This window comes from Sinohyriopsis cumingii, chromosome 11 (assembly GCF_028554795.1).
Source record: "Sinohyriopsis cumingii isolate HCF-2022 chromosome 11, ASM2855479v2, whole genome shotgun sequence".
Lineage (NCBI taxonomy): Eukaryota > Metazoa > Mollusca > Bivalvia > Unionida > Unionidae > Sinohyriopsis > Sinohyriopsis cumingii.
The window spans coordinates 91,308,153-91,335,495 of record NC_142971.1 but is presented as its reverse complement, the minus strand read 5'-3'; the positions used below and the strand labels follow the sequence as shown (position 1 = coordinate 91,335,495).

The window sequence follows — 27,343 nt, the reverse complement described above, 5'->3', positions numbered from 1 at the left end:
AGGAGTAACAGTAACAAACCTGTGCTAAAGTACAGATGACAAACAAAAGGCCACCAATTAAGCTCTCCTGGTCTAAGATAAGAGCTAAAAACTGCTACCTGATGGTCTGATCCCCTGAAGTACAGTAGCTACAGAACTGTAGGAGAATTTTTGACATATTGTACAAGAGTAACCCTATGTGCAGTGGAAGCAGATCCCTCAGTGATAATTCCCTGGTGTTGTCAGCCTGCAGGTTGAGATTATTTTACCACAATCACTTGGGACATGGGATCTATCAGGATGAGCTGTGACTTGAAAATCCCGGCTCTTGGAAGAAACCATGAGATTATTATGAAAATTGGGAAGTCAATCCAACCTCAGACTCAAGACATCCAAAATCCATGCCCTCTGGTATGGAGCTGGGGAAATACCCAAAGATGGAGCTTGATGTTCAGCCTCATTGTGAATTAGTCTAATATTGGCTTTCCCAGTTAGGTCTCTGCTGAAAACTGGTGCACTGGTGCAGAGAGACAATCCTGAATGGACTGCTATCTCATGTCTGAACAAACTGTACATCCGAGGTATGGTATGACCAATGTGCTGTCCATAGCAACCATGACACTGGTTTGTCTTATGCCGTTGATGCTTTCTTGAAGTGACAGAAAAACAGCCCACATTTCTGAATTGTTGACATAAAAGGGCTACCCACTCTGGCTCAAGGTGTGCACCCCAACCTGAATCCTAGGCATCAATGTAACAGAAATAGAGTTTGTAAATATGGTCAATCTGTTCAGAATTTTTCAGCAACTCAGGTGGCAATGAAATTTGGTTTCTGTGGGATTTTGAATTTACAAGGGGTCTTTGTGAGGTTTCCAGTTTGTTAAAAGCAAGAACTGAAGAGGTTGCATATGATGACTTCCAGAGGGAACTAAGTCAGTTGCTAGACTCCCCAGGAGAAATAGACATGGGTAAGCAGACATTGAAATCTTCTCATCCAGTTGTGCTATAAGAGCAAGTATTTTCTCACCCACCAAGGAGCATTGGCTGTTCTTTGATGAGCAAGAAGATTTATCCCCATGCAAATGAAATCCCAACTTCCCATGATTGGGAAGTAGGCCTAGACAAGACACTATCTTCCAATAGAAAGTCAGATCATTTGGAAGGGCACATGAGGATGGTGTGCATCAAATCAAACCATTGTTGAAATACTACAGGATATGAACCCCCTAATAACTAAAAATAAGTCAATATAAAACCTATCACTCTGGTGAAGGTTTTTCCATAAGCAACTTATTCAATGGAAAAAGACTGATCATGGGTTTAAACTGTTCCCCATTTCTGAAAACAGAATGATCCAGGAATAAAATCCCAGATGACTGCCATTCTTTCTTCTGCACTCTCCCCAAGATGGATATACTTCCTGTAAACTAGTCTGGACTGGTGGAACAAAATAGGAGTCATTGAAAGATAGTACTGTAGGTGAAGCCTTTAACTCCCCAACTGTGGAAAAGACCCAAACATCATGTGTGGTGCAACTAAACCTTTGGAGAAAAAAATGCACCTACAGGGACATTAAGAGGAGGAATAGCCAAACATATGCCATCTGCTCCTCAGAGGAATAAAAAGTGCAGGTACAAGCACTTGTCAACATGCACATCTTCTGATTTTGACCCTAATATGTAATAAGTTTCGAAACAATCCACTGAAAACGATGGGAGTAGTTGCATTCATAATTTTCTGTCACATTCTGCATCCAGTTGCAAGTCAAAGAGGGTAATAACTCCAACAAACATTGCATAAGAATTTGTCATTATGTGCACCTTCTGATATGTCCATTATATGTACCAAGTTCTAAAGTGATCCATCTGAAACTGCAGGACTATTTGCATTCACAAGATTCTATCATATATTTCAGGCATGTGCAACTACATTCAAGGTACTGGCCAGATAAGCCATTTTTAAGCCACACCCTATTACATAAATAAGCAGATAAAACTAGGTTGTGGGCTGTTGGCTGCACACGTCTAATACACTACATTCAGCTGCAAGACAAAAAGAGCAATTAGCTCTAAATTAAATTGTAGGAGAACATTAATTTGTTGAAATGCACATCTTCAAATGATGACCATAACATGGAAAAAAGTTTCATCATGAATAGACTTCATTCAGTTGCTAGTTAAAAGTGGCAATAACTCTTACAAGGGACAAAAGCAGGCAAGATACTGTTCACCTGGGTACTTGACATATGTCAGCTTGAGAATACAAACTGACACATATATTGAAATGGCAGATGAGAAAGAAATCTTGGAGCACACACATGCTACATTGTCTGCTAAAAGGGTTGCCAATTATCTTCATTTCTGGACCATATACTGCACTGCATTTAAGATTTAGCAAATTTTTTGGACACTGTTCCCCTAATAATGTTCAAAACAAAAAGTAGGGGGTGAATCTGATCAAAGCTGGAAATTATAAATTGAGCACCAAAAAAGGTAACTAAAAATAAAATCAGAACAATCGAGTGCTATAGTGTTAACTTTTATTTCACTAATGCCAAAGTATGAAAATGTTTTTACAATTTTTTTTTACATTTACACAACCATTGGAACACAAATCAATTCTGTTTGAGCATGATTAATGCAAAACATGTCATAACCTCAAATTTGTGGCAAATGTGGCTTGCTTCATTCAAGATACTGTAGAAAAAGTAAAGTCTTCTTAATCAAGTCCAACAAATAATATTTTCCCTAATATTACTTGATATAATTATTTATTTGCTGAACTAAGCTTCTGCTCAGATTCTATCTCAACAACTATTACATGTATCAAGCAACTTCAGCAAGACATTTTATTCTACTCTATCTGATCAACTCACTCCATAAATGACATTCATTTTATCAAGATTAAAGCATGAATCAAACTTAGCCTTATATACACAACTAAGATGAATCTGTTCTGGAACATAAATTTCCTTAACCACCAGTTCTACATGTACAGTAAAACTCATAAAATCTACATTCCATGACTAAACTGCTTACAAAATGTTCAGCATACTACTTTACTATTTCACAGGCTTAACCAATTTACTCACTGGTGCTCATGCCAAGGAGAAGCAGTCATCTCAAAAGTTACTTCCTAGTGTAAAGACTGCTGAAAGCTGACTATAATGCGAAGTCAATACAGTGATTATACAGCTATTTTGGGAAAATAAAACATTTGGAATGCTAACAACTTTGTTTAAATGAAGGCAACTATTGCAAATGTTTATAGGTCAAACATGAAATGAATTTGTTTACATATGTAAATGTGGCAGGCTTACTAGCGATCGAATTAAGTCTTCTAGCGAAAACTCCATTGGTGTGGCCACTGATCCTGAAGGAGCAGCAATAACAATTTACAACTAAGGCCACAATAGTGGCCATACTGGAAGGTCAGATTAGCAACACTGTCATTTAGTACCTCCTAACCATATTAATAAGTCTTCTGGGGTAATAAAAAAAATCCCATTTTGATATAATTTTCCATCTAGGAGGAGTGTGATAATATTTTCAAGCTGGCTACCATGGTGACTATATCTGATGTAAGAGCAGAAATCATCATTACAAGTCTCCTGATGAAAAATTCATGTCAATATGACCAGCACTCCAGGAGGAGTAGAAATGACTTTACATGATAGTCTCTATGGCAGACATATAGGAAGTCAGATCATTGTTATTTTTAATTTGGACTAGCTAGACATAATAAAAAGTCTGTTGGTGAAAAGTCCATGTCGATCCACAAGCACAATGCTGGATCTGCTTAATGCCTATCACAGAATAAAAAATTAACTTTTTTGTCTACATTTAACAGGAGTTAAAACTGAATAGAATATTGAGGCAGCAGATAGAAACTAAAACATTTCTTCTCAAATATCTTTGAATTCTAAACAAATTTCTTATCTTGCTTACAGAGCTGCCAACCAACCAGACACACCGTGAGAAGTGGGATAAAAATTAGTGAATTTTTAACACAATCAGTGAAAAATTATTCCCCGACACTATCTCCATCAACTCTGATGGCCAGTACCGCATTATATGAAAATCCCCAAATAAAAATAAAACATTATTTACACTGATTACATGTACAAATTTATTTGCAGCCAAATTTACTGATATACACAAACTTCATGATATTTGTCATAATATGATGCTGTGGCAGACTTCCTCAACTGGGCTTTGATAAATTTGTTTTCAAAACAGTTCAGGCTTCTTGCCTGTTGTTTAATCTTGGTGACTGATATTGTTGCAAATATTCAGCATGTAAATAGGCACTAAAGTTTGTCTTATTTTCCGAACAATAGGAAATACTCTTTCACTGTCACTGTTGCTAATCTCCAGCTGAGAAAGGCAGGTTATATTCAGCAAGAAAATTCACAAACAATGCTTCAGCATTGGTATCTTGCAGGAAACAAGTAGGTGGCTTAAAGTACTACAGAGCTCAAATCTTCTGTGGGTGCTCTTAATTTTCCCCATATCTATATGCTTTTTGCTAGCAGTGTGCTTTTTCACATCATTCTGCCACATGCCCACATATACTGAAACAATTCTGACTACCCGTCAATTTATATTCTTATAAAGTGCGTTTGCAGATATCATTATTGTTTGAGAAAATTTATAATCTCCTTTCATTGTTAATTTTCCCTTCATGTTGGAAAGCTGTTACCTGTTTCCAATGCAGATAACAGTAACTGTAGCAACAGTTTTTGATATATGACCCTTGCACAAAGGAAAAATAATTTGATACAATATGTAAACCATATAAAAATGATTTGTTTAAATATTTATCACCTGGGTACAGATTTTTGAAGCTAAGTGTGTACATGATAGGATTGTAAATTGTTATCACTTACCTTTTATTTTGAGAGAGAAATAGGCAGTTGTATTCATTGTTCTCCAGTATTAAGGAATACTGATGAAAGTTCATAATTTTTCATCACCAGTGTGATGAAACTGTTCATCATCAATGTTGAATCTTTGTGTAATTTATTGTGAAATAATTTCTATCTTTGTCGTTTGAAATCGGGCCCCATTTTTACTATTGTGTGTATTGGGAATCAGCTTTCCACTAGGAGGTGCTCAGGTTAATCTTTCCGAATTCTTCCATATTTAGTTATGTTTGTGAAAACTTTGTCATGAACATCCTGAGTGTATTCCCAAAACCTATAAATATGGGTGAGATCTGCCATTTTGGCAGTTGTGGTTCTACTGGACTTCAGTAAAGATCTCAAGACCAAGAAAACAGAACAAAAGTCTCTAGTCATCTCAGCAGATAATTTCAAGCATTAATAGCAAGGCAGACTAGTTACTACAGACACATTAAATTTAGTACTCATAATGACTACTATGTTTCTCTGAAATTGTTTCAACGTTTATTTCCTCGTTATATCAGATACAATTTCCCATAGAGGGATTTAGCTGATGACACTGTCACTATGTCATCATCCACATAGCCATCTGCTATCCATTAGAATTGGCATTATCGAATTTCCTACTCAAGTTCATGTATCATTTTGAAATCACAAATTTCCATCCATTTTGTAGTGGTTGTATCATTTAGATGTTGAAATAATATACATGACACAATGACACACTTTGCTGTTACAAAATGACACTGTGTCACATTCAACTCAAGCGACATACTACTGACATCCCTTTCCAAACCGTGTCGCTCAAAATGTCAAACTGTGCCTCAGCCAACAAACGCAACACTATTAACATCCGGTTCCAGACTGTGCCTCTACCATATTCACCACTGCACTATAAAACACAATCCTTGGTCTGGTTCTGAACCTTGATTGGATGCACAAAATCATTACATACCACTTTGGTACGTCATGTGAACAAATTTTGAGAACTCTTAACTTATTTTTCTGTGTAAGATTAGTTTGGGAATTGGGATTATCTGAGTTAGAGATCATGTGAATTAGGACAAATGGAAAATTTATGCTGATCTTCCCATGCAATTTACACTGCAACTATTGTTGTTATTTCAACATGCTTTATCAAACATGTTCTGCATATTTGCAAATATTATATTTCACCACTGTGAGTGTTAAATTTTGTGAGAAAACACATATAAGCATGTAAGTCATATAATAAGCTGTGTTGGCTATTTATATTTTTGTTTTGTGCTTATTCATCTAAATAAGAACTTTTGTGGTGAACACACTATTTCTTGACACTACAATACACCAGAGAGATCTAGTAACTGAAAAAGGTGTGAGCTGTCCATCTATTCCATTTTATTTGACCTTGACCCTTGACATGTTACAAAATATTATTACATAATACATGTATGAAGGGTAAATTGTAAGCAACAACACAAGTCCCTGTGTACATTCCCAATTCTAAAATTCATGGCAAATACTGTGTGAAAAGCATAATGTCCATCAATGTTTCATGGCTGAATGCAAGGCCAATTTTTGGTGTACTCCAGTCTATACTTCACTTTTTGTGCAATACATATATCTTGACTTGGAGGTGAAAACATTTAACTGTAGTGTAGCTTAATTATGAAACAGTATTAATCCAGAAGATGAAAAGTCGAATGATTAACAATTAGTGGTGTTGGCACATGAGCTGCAAAATATAAACTCAAGCAAATTATGATATATGCTAATCTTTCAATATCTCAAAAATTACCCCACTCAAAAAAAGCTGTCTTCACTTACTGTACATTATTTTAAAAAATTACAGTTGCTACGAGTATGTATATGTGCCATTGTATAAAAAAAAATAAGTTGGGCCCAGATTTTGTTCATGAGCATTTGTAAAACTTCTGTTCTAAATATAAAATTTATACTTTACAATGCTTGCTACAGGATATAGTTCTACTAACATTGCAATTAGCTGTATTGGGATCAGTGACCACTGCTGCTACTTTGACTAGCACTTAATGGGATTAAGTTATTTTATTCCCGATTTAAGCCGATTGGGAGTTTGTGATTTTTTTGCATGTGGTGTGAATCCATAATCTCTACTAAAAGTCATGGAATTCATGCCAAAATCATGAGGGTTGGAAAGTCTGTGCTTACAATGACAGTGGTCTATGACATTTAGACCTCAAATCTAGAAATATATTTATTATCCATGCTACAAACTACCCAAGGTTTGTTCAAAGAACAAAAGGTATTTTAAAAAAATAGCATTTTTATTTCAATCTGTGACATGGACCTTTGACATTTTGACCCAAAATCCAATAGGCTCTTTTCTTACTCAAAGTGTAATTGACAATCTTTGGTCAAGGTACATGCACATGGTAATTATGCTCCATAATCTTTATTTTTTTAAGCAACCATGACCTTAACTTCTGACTTTTTGTACCAAAAATTGATAGGATTTTATCTTACTCAAGTACAAGCCATCCATAAAGTTTGGTCCAGTTCTATTATGTTCCTGTGCTGAAACCATTTTCTTCTCTGGCATTGTGATTTGAGCTCTGTTCCCCAAAATTAATAGAATTCTTCATCTGACCAAGTGCAGACCATCCCAAACAATTAATCTAGGTCTGAGAAACAAAAGTAATGTTATTGTGCAGAAACCTTATTTTCTTGTTCAGACAGCACAACTCTGACCCTTCACCTTCATGACAGGATTCTTCCTTACCCTGGAACGAGTAATTTGGAAATCTGCTCCAGGTATGTTATGCTGAACTAATGTTCTTGTGCAGAAACCATATTTTTAATTTCAGTTACAGTAAACTTGACCTTTCACCTTTTGACCCCAAAATCAATAGAGTTCTTCCTTACCCAAAAGTGTAAGCTATCCATATTATAAGGTACACGAGTTATTGTATGGAAATGAAATTTGTAACAGTCTGGCATATGGGAAGGGACAACATCACAAGAAAATATGATCACCTTAAGGCAGGCATATAAAAATAACAGCACATTAAGAAATTATTTCTGCACCAACCATAGATATTTTACATAACAAAAAGCCAAAATTCCCATATAACTAAAGAATTTGAGCTCAGCTGTCACAAATGTGTCAAAATTACACAAAAATGCATTACAGAAGCAATAATGATACAGTTACAAGGCAGGTATGTAAAGTAACCACATTTCATGGTTAGATTTTAAAGGATATCTAAAGAAATGTACCTTGGTTCATTCCTTTATCTCTCCAACTAATAAACCTAAAAGGACAGGTATTTTACCTTAACCTTGAAGCCAGGACCAACAAAGCTCCAGGTTATAATTCAGAAAGGTAAGTGCGATGGAAAACTTTAAAACAGAGCACCCTAAGCAGTATGCATCACTTTATTTATATATATATATATATATATATATATATATATATATATATATATATATATATATATATATATATATATATATAAGCATACCAAGTTTTATCACTTAATCTCAGATTTAAAGTTATACTGATGAAACAAGAGTGTAATGGATGACTTGATGGAATCATAAAAACTTGTAGCATGTGCTTCTTGCAGCATTTTTTTTCACTGCTATGAATATGGACAATCTACTTCTCAAACACATAACTGTCCTATTATGTAAAAGGAAAAGGTCTTTAATATTTCTCAGGAACACAGGCACAGATTGGCTAACTTCCTAAAGCACTACATGATTTTGCTTTATAACAGATTTATCTTTTATACATGGGAAAGATTCTAACTACCTTTAAATGACTGCATGAAAAACAAGTTTTCCAGACACAAAATAAGCAATTACATTATAATTATAATCAGTACATACTTTTCTGAATATGTGATTTACTTTTCTTAGTTGTGAAGGGGTTATCCCATGCATCCATACTAAATACTATTTACCTTGTGATGCACCAAAAATGTGAAGATATCTGGGATGAAAAATTAGGACAAAAAGAATAAAAGAAGAAAGATAGATATAAACAGATATCTCTAAGACTTACATCTAGTGTTTTCAAAATGGAAACATTTTCTAGTAGTGATTCATACATCTTCCTCTTGTTAAATGCAGTCTTCAAAACTATCCTCCTAAATGTTGCCCTGTCCTGCAAATAAGATGAAAAAATCATCAAAATTATCCACTCTGGGACTAAGGAAATCCTAAAATTGGCACAAAAAATATCTGTATGCACTGCATAAATGAAAACTGAATGATACTTGCGATGATCTGTCATTAAAAATAGTTCTGACCAGTGAACTGAAAATTGGCCTTAGGAAGGCCTTGCTATAAAGGTAGTACCAAAATGAAAGAAACAGTGCTAATCCAAATTTGAAATTATTTTACAGGAGACTTGAAATGTGAGGTGACAATCTGAACTAATGGAAAAACTACAAAAACTTCGTTAGTAGCTAAACTATGTGCTGACCATCACTTTTGACTTGCGTACTGACTAGTCACATGGTCTTATCATGAATGATCTTGTGCGGTCCCTTAGAGCAGTGATTCTCAAACTGTGCCGTGAGAGATTTGCAGGTGTGCTGCGAGAAATTAGCTGTGTGCCATGGGAGTTTTGAAAAATATTTATAATTGCTAGCGTTTTGAAACCTTGAACATTTCGAAAAATTAAATGGTAAATCAATGTCGCAAAAGTTAAAAAAGTAACGTATATAAAAACGCAAACTCTGTCAGTCTGTCATTCATTGGTTCCTTTCGTAATGTGAGACTTGTGCGAGATCTCGGGAGAACTCGATCGCTCTAATTATAATAATAGTCTAATAATAAATGCATGCAGCCCATTATACAATGTTCTCGAATTTTCAACACTAAAATAATAAATACACTGTCATTTGATGAAATGTTGTTGCTGTGGCAAAGAAAGGTCTCGAAGGGAGTCCTCAACTGCTTTTCTACTTCCAACAAATCTCATTCAAACAAGAAAATCATCCCCGAAATTCTGGACATACTGAAAGACCTACCATTGGCACTGCAGCATTACTTCCAATCACATGCAAGCGATGAATATGGATGGGTGATCAATCCATTCGGAAACAATGAAACTACAAATCTTACAACCAAAGAAGAAGAACAGCTCATTGATTTAAAAAACGATACATTTTTTCAGTCAACATTTCCCGAAAATAGCCTGGATGAGTTTTGGATCTCAGTCAAGAAGTCATATCCTGCAATCAGTTCAAAAGTAATCAAAGTAATTCTGCTATTTGTGTCTTCATGGTTTTGTGAGCTTGGATTTTCAGCACTGACTGAAATCAAATCGAAAGAGAGAGACTCTCGAAAGCAGGCACATCCTTCACATTAAATTTAAAATTAAATATATATGTAAAAATAAATAAGTACTTCACCACACAAATTGTTAAATCTTTTCAGGTGTGCCGTTAAGTTTTTTAGATCTTTTTGGTGCGCTGCAAGACAAAAAGTTTAAGAAACACTGCCTTAGGGCATTAAAGGTTCAATGAAAAAAATGACACAGATGTAAATACTTGAAGGTATGCTAACAGCAATGTCCAATAACATCAACAGACCATCTATGGATGAAGTGAGTGTTAGATTCAACTTTTGTGAGAGAAAAAAGTCAGAATTTTGTCTTCCAGAGTGGTAATAAACTCAGCCAATCACATGAGAGATCAACTAATAATGGAACTCACTCATCACTGAAACAGTCTAAGATCTTTATGATACAACCATACATTTCAAGTGGTATCAAAACTGGATCACAAATATGGTTGTCTCAGTGGTAACACACCTACTCAATCAGATGCCTGATTATATAATTAATATTCATGTATCTCATCAAACCCAACCAAGATTTTGATCATATAAGCTCACTCATATTTCAACTCTAAATTATATTAGAAATATGGCTTTCAGACTTGCAAAAAGCTGTCAAACAGAAGATCAACTCATTAATGTTTGTGAATCTTGCTCATTATTGAACCTGTACAAGATCTTGATAATATATGCACATATTTGAAGTACATAAATTATGGTTAGAGTATCTGCCTCAGATGCAAGAGGTCACAGGTTTGAACCCTAGCTGAGTCATACCAAAAACTTCTAAAAATGGTACCAACAGCTACCTTGCTTGGCAATCAGCATTAAGAAGTTAGGACTGGTTCGTCCAGTGTCAGGATAATGCGACTGGGTGGGACATGAGGCCAAGTGTATGTGGCATGATGCCCCAGTGCTACACATCACTATAAACTGCCACACTGCAGACATCATAGTGATATGACTAATTGTTAAGGCTATGTTAAAAATAAAAAATTAATTAAAAAACCCACAGCTCAAAAATATGGCCTCCAAAGAGGTAACAAGCTCATCCAATTGGAGGAAAGATCACCATATTATCATGCGTGGATCTTGCTTATGACTGAACTTGTCCAAAAGCTAGCTTACATCAGCATAAACTGTGATAACATTTACCTTGGTGGGTCTCAGTCTTCATGGTGTTAAAAAGACATTTTAAAAGATACTTAAATTTGTTGTTTTCCTGTCCAAGTTTACATATTTCCAGGTATTTAATATGGTGGATTAACATCTACAACTATCCCACACACAAAAATATTTGATAGCAAAACTATGCCAGCAACAAATGGAAGTCACTTTCATTGTTAAAACAATACTACCACCTACACAAACATACACCTGTCAAGATCAATCACTACACTCAACACCAAAACCAGAGAGCAATGCAGCCAACACTAAGCTTTTAAAGTATGTGTATAACCTATTCCTTAAAACACTGTCCATAAAATTATAGCATTAATTGTGTTACGTGTTTAGGCTAGAAAAAACAGCAGCACAAGAAAGAGTAATAAAAACAAGCTTTGAAAAATTTAACAAGTAGTTTATTTCCCAGGAAAAATGTTATAAAAATTGAAAAAAATAAGAACTTACTGTTTCAAGAATCAAATCCAAAAATAATCCAAGAATAATTCAAGAATAAAATTTAAGAAGTCCTAATAATGAAATGTTCTAATGATTTCAAGTTCAAGTCCCAACGAAGAATCCAAGATGGACATCAGTGACGTATGCTATAACTTGTACTGTGTTGAAGTCTACAGTTCCTTGCAGAGACACAATAATTAATCCTCCAGTCTTGGAAATCAAAATAATTATTTTAAAGAAAAGTCTTTGTTCAAGAATTCTGTATGCACACAAAATATTTCCAAAGAAATGAATTAATCTTTTGGAGTCCACATAATCTGAAGAAAAATTAACAAATAAGTGTTTAAAAGCCCAGACTCTCAGATCTCTCTAATTGCGAAATAGGGATTACATGATCATGTTTACATATAAAAATCATGTAGCCCCTGTATGTCCTTGATAAGAGCCAATCATTTTACTACGAGAAAAAGTTGTTTACTTGACCCCTCAATCAAGGCCAGGAACTAAGTCAAAAATACAGTTTTTCTATTATTAGGTATCTAAGGAAAAATTCAGGTCCATGTAAAAAAAATAAAAAGATTCCCAAACCCACAAACAATCAAATCAAACACAAATTAAATCATATAAGTTAAATCAAATATATGTAACAGATGACCATGATGTTAAAACTGTGACTTAAAAGTGGTAAAATTCAACTGAAATACCCTGTGGTTCAGATAATGTCTTCATTCCACATGTCAACTAAACATGTGACCTACTGCCCTTTGCTCAATACAGTTGACAAGCGCTGTCAACATTTGGTGTGTTCAGAGTCATCAAAGTAATAAGATGCTAACCAAATAGAAATGTAATGGAATCACTACTTTGTTTGAGCCTGTCTCATTTACAAACCCACTTAAAAACATCAATAAGTCAACTACCAAAAAAGCGTAATCAATCTTGTCTGTATTAAAATTTAATTTAGTGAAAAAGGGAGTAATGATTACACCAAAAGCATAATTGTTTGCATGTATATATTCCATGTTTGAACAAAGCTCTATGAGAAATAAGACCTCTTGAACGGGCTATAAGCTACAACAATCAGATCCAATATAAACTCAACTCATTCAAGTTCATAATTCAAGTTTAACGGAATCGGATCAAAATATTTCTTCCAAAAGTGGGAACAGGTTCAACCAATCGGATGCAAGACCATGTCATTAATATTTGTGAACATCACTCATCAATGAACTTGTCCCAAGATTTTGATATAATCATACAGTCCATGTTCAATCAAAATCAGATCAAATGCAGCCTCCAGCAAATCACAAGCCCAGCCAACCACTTAGATGATCACCGCATTATTATGCATACATGCCAACCCTAAGAAATATATAAGCTTACTTTTTAGTAAATAAGTGGGGAAAAAGCAAAATCGAATCATAAAAAGCATAATCTATTTATAAGTATTACTAGCATTAGTATCCTTACTTTGTTGAGGCTACAACATTGTAGCTAATACACTGAATGCCATATATAGAGTACAATGTATGAAAAATGTCATTTATTTTTTACTACTAACCTGGATCTGCAGGTCAAAATACTTGGCACAAATGGGCAAAATCCATGTTTATTAGAACCAGAATACAAACACAAAACATACTGAAAACTTATTTATATTCAACACTCACTTTAACAAGTCTACATCAATAACTTTTACCAAATGATCAATAAGTCCACAGATTCTGTCCTGCATCACACTCATAATCCTCTTTACAAATTTCTAAAGTGGTACTGAATTGTCCTTTTTCTGATTGGACATGTTTTGAAGTTTAAAAAGACCCATCTGCTCTAAGAATTTTCAATTACAAGTGAACCTGTAAGAGCCTATTTTGTATAATATCAGGCACCATTTTCTTTAAAAGAATAGACTGGTCCGCTACCTAAATCCATTATCAATATAATGAATTTATGAGGCAGTTTCAAATTAAAAGAAACCCGTCAAGTTGCTGTAAATAGAAGACTGGGAAAGTAAATGTAGCTCTATGATGAACAAATTAGTTCTTAAGCTATTCTTATGAAGCAGTCTTTCTTTGAGAATATTCTCAATTTTTCTTGACAAGTTGAATTAAAGAGATGATAATATAAATTACAAACACAACTTTTATTGCTTTATTTTTATTTTATTGTTTAACATACCAGAAAAGCATAATCCATATACAAGCAAGCGCATGATGTAACTCAGTGAAAAAAGCATAATGAGTATGCCAAAAGCTTAATGGTTGGCATGTATGAATAAGCATAGATCTCAATCATTATTGATAATGTCCAAGATTATACTAATATAAGCATATATTCCAAATTTAATCAAAACTGGATAAGAAATAGGGCCTTCAGAGTGGTAACAATGTCAGCCAGACAGATGCAATATCACCTCATTAATATGTGTAGATCATGTCCATTATAAACTTCATCCAAGAATCAGACATCAAAAGCTCATTTTTGCAAGTCTGGTCAACATATGACATAAAAAATCTCACCTGCCAGATGAGTTGAAAAACTTGATTACAGAATTTCAACTCTGCTGACAACAATTCCATCATCTCAACTGTCACTGTGATCAAACTGTGTCATTCACATGCATGACAAGAATTGGAAACTAATTTTACATCACTCTTAAAGCAGTATTTAATATTTTAATGACAATAATTCCATTCTTTTAATAAAAAAAGCATTTTTAAATCCCTTCTCAGGATTCACTCTATGTCAGAGGACATGAGAATGAAATAATTACCAATTTGCTTAACTGCAACAAATTCTTCCTGCAATATCAACATTGTTCTGAAGCTTATTAGAAGGAAGACTAACCCAACCACAGTCTAATGACTGTAACATTTTTTAAACTCCATGCATTTTTCAACACCTCCCTGAATTTTACAATTTTCAAATCTTGTCAAGGCCTGAACAAAAGGGGTATATTTTAAGCTGTCAGGTATTTTTCAGAACTATGGCAACTGTAAATAAAGACTGGATATATGAAATACTTGGATCAAACATACCATGGCCCATAATGTCCCTGGAGTGGTAGCAATAATTGTAGCTGCTCTTGGCATATTGTACATCAGTGCCAGCTCTCCAAAACTCCCCACATTATCATATTTGCCAACTAATTTACCATTTACAAGGATGTCATATTTGCCACTGCAAAGAAAAAGAGAAATGACATTTTACCTGTAAGTGTACGGTGATATCCTACTTAAAAGTCTGATGCAGGGTGTCACACAGCATGTTTTATACTGTTGTTGATAACAGTCAAGAGACATAATCCAGTTGCTGATTGAAGGTTGTTAACACATGATATACAATAATGATCCTTGACAACCTCAAGAAGACGTGTGTGTGTGATTAGGATTTTTAACATAGCTTTAACAATTTTTCAGTCATATTGCTACGATATCTGCAGTGTGGCAGTTTATAGTGATGTCTAGGAGGCATCATGCCACAGACATGTAGCATGATGTCCCACCCAGTCACATTATCCTGACACCAGGCTGACCAGTCCTAACACTAACCTCATAATGCTGAGCACCTAACTAGCAGATGTTAGTACCATTTTTGTAAGTCTTTGGTATGACTCGGCCAGGGTTCGAAACCCACGACCTCCTGCTTCTGAGGCAGATGTTCTAACCACTAGGTCAACGGAGCAGTCATCAAGAAGACATGTCAAGGCAGTATCATTATATGATGCTTTAAGGTCACAAAGTTTATTAGAAAATATCTGTTAACAGTTTGACAAGTTTCAATGACAAACTATAAATCTGAAGCTCAGCAGCATGATATCTGTAACAGGTCATTTATTCTCAAACTCTTTGTCCCCACCCCCCCAGTCTAGAATACTTGACCTTATTTGATAAACTATGCCCTTCAAGCTCCACCAACTTTATAAGAAAGTTTCACTAATAACAGTTTGCACATAGTGATACTGGTTTTCTTTCTGATGTGGCAATCCAAGCATTTCTACCTCAACACAAATTCTGTCCTATAGATTTTACCAGCTATATAACTAGGAGGGCATGGTAGATTTAAAATTAGAAGATCTCATTGTCAAATAGCAACAAGAATTACATCTGAGACTTTCAAGACATTTTTTAGTCATGGGCAGACACTGATCTTAAAATTGGTGTTGCTTCCTTTTCAAGCATGAAATAGTTCCTTGAGACATAATGGGGCCATATTGTTTGAAGCCATAAGCAAAAGTTTAGGCTATCTCAAAAATATTTGTTCAAATCCTGTCGACATTTTAATATTCATCGACTCTGGGATGTTTTCAGCATTAAATCAGATGAGTCTGCAAGCTCATTTTTACAAGCAGAATTCTTTTGCAAATATTCTTATCAGAAATGTCACCCAAATAACATTACGGAAGTCTAGGTATGATTCTAATTAGAATTAATAATATACTGACATAAGTTAAAATTCATGAGTCTGTATCGTACTTAATAACCCCAGACATGAACTGATTGATGAAATATGACTTGTATATGTTCATTCCATTGCAAGTTCTTGTCAACCATTACCCCAAGGATTTTTAATGAGTAACCATTTGTAGACAAACATGAGATTCAAACTGTTATTTTTCCTATTTCAGTCTCTTTTGTTGGGTAGTAATAATATTTTAGTCTTGTCTGTGTTTACTTTCATGCCATTTTACACACACAAGGAATCAAACTGAAGAAAGGCTATCTGAAAGGACACCTCTGGGTCTGATCATATAAGTCTGAAATCTAATAGAGTGCCCTCCTTTGCATACAGGTCAGCAGATGAAACACAGTTGCCTATTTGCAGGGCAGATCATTTATGAAAATGAGAAAGAGGAATGGACCCAGAATGATCCCTGTGATACTCCACGTCATTAGTTCTTTGTTAGAAAAACTGCCATTTATTTTGACATTGTTTTTGTGTTTGATAGGATGTAAACCAGTCAATCATGGTATTTTCTTATTGACAACTGTTTAATTTACTGATAAAAATATTATGATCAAAATGTCAAAAGCTTTTCTAAGATGAACTAGTATGTATCCAACTAATTCCCCTTGATCTAAGGCAGTAATCCATCTATCTATCATGGAGACCAGGTCTGTCTCACTGGAGTGGTTTTCCATGAACTACGGTTGGTTATGGTGAATCAAGTTACAAGCTGATACATGCATTACAAGATTGTCATGAATGTATTTTTCAAGAAGTCTGATCAGAGTTGGTCAGATTGATTATGGGTCTATAGTTAATGACATGTGGGTGTAACTTTTGCCAGTCTGCATCTCTCGGGAAACGCTAAGGTGGATATGCTTAGATTACATATGTAATATATGCTATTAGATATTATCCTTACAGCAGCCTTAAGGAGACCTGATCCTATATTATCCAGGCTTGTTGCTTTCATTGTCTCAATAATTCGTAAGAATTTTAAACCTTTTGATTTGGTAATGCAGAGATTGTAAATTCTGAGTTCTTGTGAATATTCCCTGAGGAGAAATTTCTTAGCTTGACATGATTGGAGCTAATAATGGGTTCCTTACTTTTGATAGCTATCCTGCCATAAAAATGTATTAAATGAGTTTGCTATTTCAACAACCTCATCAATAACCTGACCTTCTTGATATATTTATTGGATTTTGGATGATCTTGTGGAATATTTACTTGCACCTAGATTGTTACTTGGGTGGTGATACAACACATACCATATGTAATGTACTGTTTGATGGCTAAAGAATGCATGCTGTGATACAGGAGTGAGGATACAAAAATGTATCTTAATACAGACTCCTACCATGTACATTTCTGTCTGTACGTAATGTCTGTCACTGTACTGGCATTGTAATTATACAGCAAGGTTACTTGTAGTACTTATGTTTTATTACTGTTTTGCTGATTCTGCATATGGTTTGCAATTATCTGACCCCTGAAACCCAAAATATTTCCAGATGGGAGCCTTAAATACTGGCGAAAGGTTTACTTGTGAGATTTCTTCTGCCATTCTCATCACAGCAAAGCAGTACGAAACTGGTTTTTTTGTATTGACTAAGAATCAACAACCTTTATAAACAAATAGAAATGATCAACATACGACTGATTTATCATTTTACATATCCTTATGAGACTATGGAATAATTGTCATGCTTTGCTATTGAGACTGGTGGTTTCTCTTGCTGAGTAGGCGGCAGCAAATCTGACACTAGTGTCTAGCACATGAATAATACACAAAAGAACAGCGCCAAACTCTAATAATTTTATTTAAAAGATATAAATTTATCATGATGTATCACCTTCAAGTGCCATTATCTCTATTATATGACACTCCTGATGCAATATGTAATGGGATATTCCTGAAGTACTGGTAGTACAGAGAACAGATACTGAAGCTGTCTGTCTCTGTGTGTGTGTGTGTGTGTGTGTGTACACACATAAACATACATCATTCTCATCATACATCATATATGACTGAAAAATTGTTAAAGCTATGTTAAAAATCTAAATCACACACCCCCACACATCATACATCATGTTAACTAACTCCCAAATGAAAGTACAAGACCAAGTCAATGCAACAGTATAACAAAAATGTTAGAGTTGTAAAAAGTTAACATTACAGTAGAACCTGTCTTGAAAGACCACCTCTTCTGCCAAAAAATATTGGTCTTTCAAGACAGGTGGTCTCTCATTACAGGTAATAACACTATATAATCAATAAATCAGTGCATGGAGATCTTGGTCTCTCAAAACAGGTGGTCTCTCATAGCAGAGGTCTCTCAAGACAGGTTTTACTGTATAGCCAAAAAAGTAGCAGTCTTGATGACAGTTGAATGAGACATGGCTGTTCATGTGCATGTGTCATGAGAGAGAGAACTTTTTTCTTTAAAAAGAATAAATTCTTTTAATTTGTTTCTGACATATTTGTAAAATATGTAGTAAAAATGAATGACTTCTTCTGTTGCTATATTAGGTCTAATAATCCTTCAGTAAAGATTTGCAGTTCTAGTAAATCTGCCAAAGTTTTGAAAACAGTCTTTTAAAAGGGGTTTTCATGAGATTGGGTCAAAATTAAGCAAGACTATGCCTTGTGCTTTAATTCATGACATCAGTACCACAAGTGCATCTGTTGTTTTATCTTTTTTTTTTTTTCTGACAGTTTTGCTTTATCTTGTTGGTCAAGATCTGTCTCTCAAGATGTGCAAGTATGAGACATCCTGTTTATAATCGTTTCTCCTTGAAAAGTAGAAACACATAAATGCAACTACTGCATATGTATGATTTTATTTTTTCACATTCCTGGCAGTTTGTTCTTTCTGACCTACTCATTCACTACTTGACATGTGAAGTGTTCACTTCTTTTGCGACAGCAAGACCCAAATAGAGAATTGATATATGTCAGTGCAAATTAATCAGCAACTGGTGAATAACTCTTCTCCCACCTTCTACTTCCCCCTCTAAGAGTTCTATTTAATTTCTTTTAGTTCAGATTTCTTTTAAATTACATAAAGAGTACATCTGTCAGAAAAAGATCACCAACTATTAGAATCAGGAGTTTATTTTCAGAAATCTTACCAACTATTCTACCTAGAGAATCAGGAATATATTTTCAATATAAACACAAAACAAAAAATGAATATTTTACTTTTCTTAAGTTTTTCGATTTTACAACTGTGTACTACCTGATCAATGTAAATTGATATATCATAACCAATAAACATGCATAAAATACATGCATAAAATACTGGTTTTGGAAGGTCTTTATATCTCAATTCCTTGTCAATTTGGAATCAAACTGGTGAAGAGATTTTTGACAAGTCAGCTTAACTACATAATGTTCAGAATTAATTATAACCAAATGCTTACTTCAATTAGAGAAATTTAAAATAAAAATAGATAATGGCACTTTCACACACAACATGAATGGTACTGACAGTGGCTCATCTGTACATAGTTTTTCTAAATTTGCAATATTTTAAAATACCTTGCAAGTTCTACAAAAAATGCACAAAGTTTTGTCTTTATTTGTGGATTTTTATTTCCAATCCAGATTGGACAATCTAATTAGTGCATGCCAGCTTATTACAAACAATCTGGAGTTGAACTTAAGTCAATGAAGGATCAACCTACTCTGCTAATGAATGAGGCAACTATACCAATGCACAAAACTGAGTCCTGTATGTCAACTTGTTTCACATTAAACATTTGTCTCAGTTAATGAACTTAAATTCACTTATTATATAATACTGATTAATATTAAAATTCCACAGATGAATATTACTGTAGGACCAATAATATTATAGTTCTCATATATCTGCAAACATTTAACTCATTAACCCCTGGTGACGAGTTTACATGGCAGAGGTAGTAACGTCTGTCTCAATGAATGAACTTAGATTCACTTATTATCTAATATTGATTAATATTAAAATTCCACATGAATATTACTGTTGGACCAATAATATTATATTTCTCATATATCTGCAAACGTTTAACTCATTAACCCCTGGTGATGAGTTTACATGGCAGGAGGTAGTAGCCTACTGCCGAGCTCTGTAGCATCAAGGTCATGTATGATACACCATAGTGGGTGGTATTATAGAAAGGTAGACAGATGTAGCTCTACAATGATACCAACTAATCTGGAAATTCATGTTGCACTACAAAATACAGAGGGAAAAACCTCATTTTTTGGACCTGATTTTATTCTACCCAAAATTCGCCTGTGGTTGGAATCCAATTTTGTGTCCGGATTTAGACTTTTTGGTCTCAGATCTAAGGCAGACAGTATGAATTGCAGACAGACAGATGAGCATTTGGAATAAAGAGTGGTCTCGATACAAAAATGATGGGTCCGTTAAGCAAAAAGAAGAAGAACTTCTGCTCATGCGCGAGCCAAACAGCCAATGAAAAACTATGTTTCTAACACAACTAGGCATCAGGCTATTGGAAAATCACCTGGAAGTTGATGTATTAGGATGTATTCAGAAATAGCTTTCAAAATGTGTTTCCTACTCGAATTTCAGCTGAAAACGACAAAATCCTCCAGGGGTTAATGTGTTAAAGTACTCCCTCACAAATAAACACCAACACCACATTAAATAAAATTAGTCTCCCTCACTATCTAGCGCCTACTTATAAAGAAGTTGATGCTCATGGAGCCTGTACCTCATGAGTTATTGAAAGAGCAGTGTACAATGTCTGGTCAAATTTCATGCATTCACTGTTCAGAAGCTCAATGAAGTGTGAGGGCAAATAATGAACTCTGCATGGATCCCAAGATCAGTTAGGTCTGATTAACAAAAATCCTTCATAAAAGATAATGATGTTCAGATCTGCACCATTTTCTTAATAAAAACCCATATGTAAATGCCACCATTTGTGTATAATGACTAACTGTAACATTTTTGTTTTAGATGCCTAAATAGTACTGTGCTGGAAGTCAGATGAGCACCATTTGCCTTACTTGACATCAAATCACCAGCTGCTCATGAGCTCTCATTATAAATCTCTGACTGGTACAAATTCAAATGATGTGATCACATTTGCATTTGATATGTGTGTCACCAGGCCAGCATAAATGACTAACTGCTTGCAAAAGCCTGTGAAATATTAGATTTACAGTAATCAGAAGACCAGCTCATGGCAGGCATAAGATTTAAATTTAAATTTAACTAATTTTAGAATGTGGCATGCAGTTGATAATGAGATGTGATATTGAGGGAACGAGATGAATTGCAAATTTAAGCAATTACATAGAAAATGGCAATAGAATAGATCAACATTTTTCAAATTCTACAGTGAGTGATTCCCACTGTTCTGTCACAAAAAACTAGCCAGATTTGGAAGATCTGTGCAAAACTAACCATTAATGAATAAAGACTCAATTTCTCAATTTTGTATTGCACCAAGTGCTTAAATAATTCTGAAGTTGTAAATGGCCTATTATGATAGGCTTTTTCGCAACAAAATTAAACATGAAGAGACCTTAGATGTTTTGAGAATTCAGCTAAACATTAATTAATATGCAGGGAAGACAAGACACAACTGATGGGAGTAATACCCAAACCAAAATGCATCCTTGCTGAAAGCTTGTGGCAAGCTTGCGGTAAGCTTACAAGAAGCTAGTTTAATGTCTATAAGCTAACATGGATGCTTGCGCAAGCTTGTACAAGCAAGTGCAGGCTTAGGCAAGATAGCTGGATATAACCACAAGCTTGCACAAGCTTGCGCAAACTTGTACAAGCTTTCTTGTTTGCTTCAGAAATTAAAACTAGCTTGCACAAGCTTTCTTGTTTGCTTCATAAAGTAAAACTAGCTTGCGCAAGCTTACTTGTTTTCTTCAGAAAGTAAAATTAGCTTGCGCAAGCTTGTTTTCTTCAGAAAGTAAAACTAGCTTGCGCAGGCTTTCTTGCATGTTTCAGAAAGTAAATTTAAACTAGCTTGCAACAAGTTTCTTCATATATATATATATATATATATATATATATATATATATCCATTGCTTGTGAATCACTGTCATGCCCCTACGAAAACAAATTCATGACTTGATGAACAATCATGAAGTGTTCATGAAAGTTCTGTAAGAATTTTGATGAATCATGTACTTGAAATTCATGAACACACTGATGAACTTTTATGAACTATTATAATATCTTTGAAGTTCCTGAAATGTCATGAACTATTGGTTCATGAACAATTCAAGTACTTTGATGCAATACCAAGATATTTCTAAAAAATGTATATTAAAGATCTGTATCATTATATTCATAAAATGTTCATGAAAATTCATCATACAAACTTCTCACAATATTAGTGAAATTTAAATAAAGGTGAATATTTTTTTTTCTTTTTTTAAATGATATACTGTATAAATGTTTATACAGATCTTTAATTCAATACTTGTGTACTTAACCTGAGTATTTCTGGATTAATATGGGAAAATATTTTCTGGCCAGCATCAACAAAATCTATTTGCTTTAAAAAGCTTTCAATGACTTTGTCCTAACGTTTGTTTTTTTCTCCATTACTGTTATAAACTGCATATTCTACTGACTTAGTCACTGGTTGCCAATTTGCAGTAAAAACCAAAATATATTAACAACGATTATCCTGATTGGATGACTATGAAAGAAGACGTGATATGATTGGTTAATATACGCACGAGATATCAACAGTTAAGCTTCCTCAGAAACCAAAGATCATGCAGATGGTTAGGCAAAAACTTCGAACAAAAACCGTGGACTCCATGGAATGGACAGATGAGAATATTTTCAATATCATTTTTTTAAAGTAAGTAGAAGTGCAGAGAAGCGATTTTGAACAATATGAAGGAAATGATTTGGTGAAAGCAAAATTAGGTGGAAAAGCGTACCAAGCCTGGATGACCAAAATTACAGTGAGTATCTTTTTCTTGGTCATTCGTGATTATTTCAGTAGAAGTTATATGGATATTTTATTGGTTTATATATGTCATCATATTATTTATAACCAAGCTAATGACACGATTTTGTTCAGACCTAATTTAAACTTGCTCATCGAAGTTTTGAAAATCACTAAAGATCATCACCCCCACCCCCCAGTTCTCGATACCAGACGTGGTAGGATATCGATAGGAATTGAGATGTTCGAGATCGTTTTCTTTTACATGACATCACTATTTCTATAATCTGATGTAATTTGGAAATTTAAAAAAAAAACTCAAGAAAATAGTTAATGCGTGAAACTGTACACAATACAGGTGCAAATAACAACGTGATGAAACCGGAAGCAGCTATACGCAACATGCGGAGTCAGAGTGGATGCATTAGTGACATACTAAGGGCCTATACCACACAAGTCTGGCGTTTTATCACTAAAAAATGGCGAAAATATTTGAAAGCATGAAATAACCATTATCTGTAATATATACAGTCATTTAGTGTAATGATGTTGTTAAAAAAAATTGTCATATTTTACTGAATAAAACATCCGTCTCCTGTGATTATACCTATGGCTAAACAGATTCAATTAATATAAAACTTATGACAAAATTCTGCAATAATATAAATGCTCAGTATTATGTGTAAGGGATTAAATCATTTTTGAGTTGGATCATATTATTCCAGCAAGTAAAGTGGGGTACAATGATAATGTGCCAAAAGCTAAAAACAATGTTGATCAGAGATTATCTGTAATTAACTAACTTTACCTTTTTTTCAGACCAGACAGCAGAAAAGTAAAATTGTTAGAGGATGAAGTTTGTAGGTTAAGGAGGGAAATTTGAAAACTGGAGGATCCAAGATGGAAGAGACATTAAATTGCGACTGCTGCAACAATGTTAAAGATCCAAACAGTAATCGGATGGGACAACTTAAGTTGCAGATGGAGACATTCAGTAGTGAAAATGGACAGGATTTGATTAAATTATAGACCCTGAACATCTTCACAAAAGAGTTATCAGACAGATCAGTCTCTGGAAGAAGATTGGTCAGGAGAAACCCCAGCTGAAAGACAGCCCCATGACGATGAAATATGCTTCAACAGTTGATTGCAGGCAACTGCCCCAATATCTCTTGAACATTTTTCAAAGAAAAATTACAGAACATACAAAAAGTGTTGCTAAGGGTAAAAAAAAGAAAAGAATTGTCAGTTTAAATTTATCTGAAATCAAATACAGTTTTTAAGATAATATGTTGCATTTTATACTGTATTAACCCCCTCCCCCATCTAAGGTTATTGTATGATTCAGGATGAAATAGGTATTTGTGACTTGTCAGGTAATCATATTTTGTTTTATAGGCACTGTTCATGAAGTCATGAATCATTGAGAAACTTTGTTCATCATAGTTCATGAATATGTTCATGCACTTGTTCATGAATGATGATGATCCAATTTGTGGACTGTTTTCAGTTCATGCACATTCTAGAATAATTCATGAACCTTTTGATGAACTTTCATGAATGGTTCTTGAACCAAGTTCATGAACAGTTCATGAATTATTCATGATCATTTCATGGGGTGTGACACTTGCAGCTAGGGGAACACATAAAACTTCTGCAGCTTTGGGTAGGCTTGCAGTGAATGAATAAACTTGAACAATGGAATTAAACTTAATGTTTTGGCGGAACAGATTTGTTTTCCACTGCATTGCAACTATAAGATTACATTATTTCATCATTAAATATGCAGATTACTTCGTTGGAATGAAGTAAAACTTTGCAATATATTATGATAATATGGTCCACCAGGAGCAATTGAGTCTAAAATGCATTTTTGGACAGGGGCCTTCGGACTCCCAGACCCCCCTTCACATTTTCAGGGTTTTTTTTGGGAAGGGGGGAAAACACAATCATGTCTGATTTTTGAAAGCCCAGAAGCTTGTAGCAAGAAATCTCTGCAAGCTTGCAACAAGCTAGTAACAAGCTTGCGCAAACTAGTAACAAGCTTGCACAAGCTAGTAACAAGCTTGCGCAAGCTAGTAACAAGCTTGCACAAGTGAGTAACAAGCTTGCACAAGCTTGTGTATACTTATTGTACTAGGTAAATAAATAACAAGCTTGCACAAGCTTGTGCATGCTTATGACACTTTTGTTAAATAAGCTTGCGCAAGCTTGCTGCAATGTTCCAAATACAAGCTTGCTGCAAGCTTTAAAACAAGCTTGCAATTTTGGCTTTGGGTATGGTATATGCACTTGTAACAGCAAGATAAGATATCCTGGGAAAATATGACTTATTTACAAGTACTGACCTTTATTTTAATTCAACAATAAAATGAAAATGATATATTGTTTGTCCATAAAATCTTTAAGTCTTTGTGTATTATGTCACACTTGTTTATAAGATAAAACTCTGGAGCTTCAGCCTTGTGTGCTTAATGGAGATCAATACAGTAAATATCTATTCATTTGTTGTATTGAAATAAAGCAATTTACACAAGGTTGGTTGAAATTATGCATTATTGACAAATGCAAGAAACTTTCCATATAACAGAAACAAAATTACATGTAATACACTGTAATGTCCAATCAATATTTAAAATCATGTTGCTCTTATAATTTCAACCACCTCTGGATAAATTATGGGGGGGGGATGGGGGAAGGCAAAATGTAAACATCAAACAAGTTTTATAAATTATCAAATATTTAAAAAAAGAACAATGAAGAAGCAAATTTATACAGTTTAATTCAATGACCAGCAGGTCCATCTTTACACACCTGTTTGCGAAGTCTGATAGCAATGTCTGACTGGTTGAATGCCAGGGATAAGTTGTGTCAAAATTATCAATTAAATCTGACAAAGTATATACCATGAAAAACATTCTAACCACTAGGCCACCGGAGCGGGGGGGGGGGGGGGGGGGGGGGCGCACTCCAGCAGGCTAAACCCACCCTTAAAAATGTACATGAAAATGTTCAGTCACTTGTCACTTTAAATTAGACTTTCATTTTATTCTTGCATGATTATTAGGTATTATGCACAGTTTTAGTAATAAGCAATTCATATATTCTATTTGAACAATAATGTACATGCATTTGCCCAGTGTCACGATTTTCTGTTTCTATTGGCTTCACATACTAAAGGAGGCAACTTATAAAATCCAATATATGCTTATAGGACAAAGCATTCAATATCTGCTTGATTCGCCATGGTGTTGATGGAGTTAACATGTTGAAACCTTGGCTACTACTAAATTATGTCTCTCTGAGTTAGAAATTTGTCCCTCACAGCATTTATACAACCTCAAAATTATTTTACACTTAGAAACATCAGTGTCTTCAAGGCAAAAATCTGTCAACAACAGCTAAGGCCCTAACTTTTCAATCACCAAATACAATGTTATCATAGCAATAACTCAGTCTGATACTGTTTATTGCAATTGATGATTCTGGCACTAACAAAGATATTCTTCAAAGAAAAATGTGAATTTCCACATTATGCTTATATATTTTGTCATGTTCCATCAATAGATTACCAGGTACCTAGATCATAAATTTAAAAGATACAATCCTGTTTTTTTTGTTTTGATTGAAGCAAGCTCCACATACATAAGTGCTGTACAAGAACACACTTTAAAATGAATCAGATATAATTCTTTCCTAAATTTCCACGTGACTGCATTTCTTAACTTCAAAAATGCTGCAATGGAGGTGCAAGCAGAGCAGCAGAGAGACTGAGCCCACCAACTATTTCGTCCAAGAGGACCATCTATCGAAAACACTTTTGATAGAAGGTCTTTATTTCACAAAATAAACCCTCTATTCAGAAAACTATGATAAATAACTCTTCTCTGCTGACCAAGAGAAGTTATTTCATGAAAACGCTTACTATAAAAATACTTTCTTGACGGGGGACGGTCGACGAAATAGCTGGGGCTCAGTCTCTCTGCTGCTAGCGATGTAAATATTTTAGGATTTCTAATTAAAAATTGTATCTAACCCAACTCGATACCATGTCCGAGGATCATGTAAATTTATTGTTACAAATCCGTATGGTTTTGCCTGAGCACGACTAAAGAAATTTCTGAATTTATTGATGTCCATGTC

The 27,343-nt window shown here is 34.5% G+C and overlaps 1 protein-coding gene across 1 annotated transcript in view; it reads right to left on the bottom strand.

The window, feature by feature from the left end:
- LOC149788982 (cAMP-dependent protein kinase type II regulatory subunit-like) overlaps positions 1 to 27,343 on the bottom strand; it is a 246,554-nt gene that overhangs the window by 51,006 nt on the left and 168,205 nt on the right. The window contains exons 7-8 of the mRNA XM_089975138.1: positions 14,851 to 14,992; positions 8,910 to 9,011 (exon numbers count right to left, since the gene is read on the bottom strand). Coding sequence (XP_089831264.1) covers positions 8,910 to 9,011; positions 14,851 to 14,992 — 244 coding nt within the window. The remainder of the gene's footprint in view (positions 1 to 8,909; positions 9,012 to 14,850; positions 14,993 to 27,343) is intronic.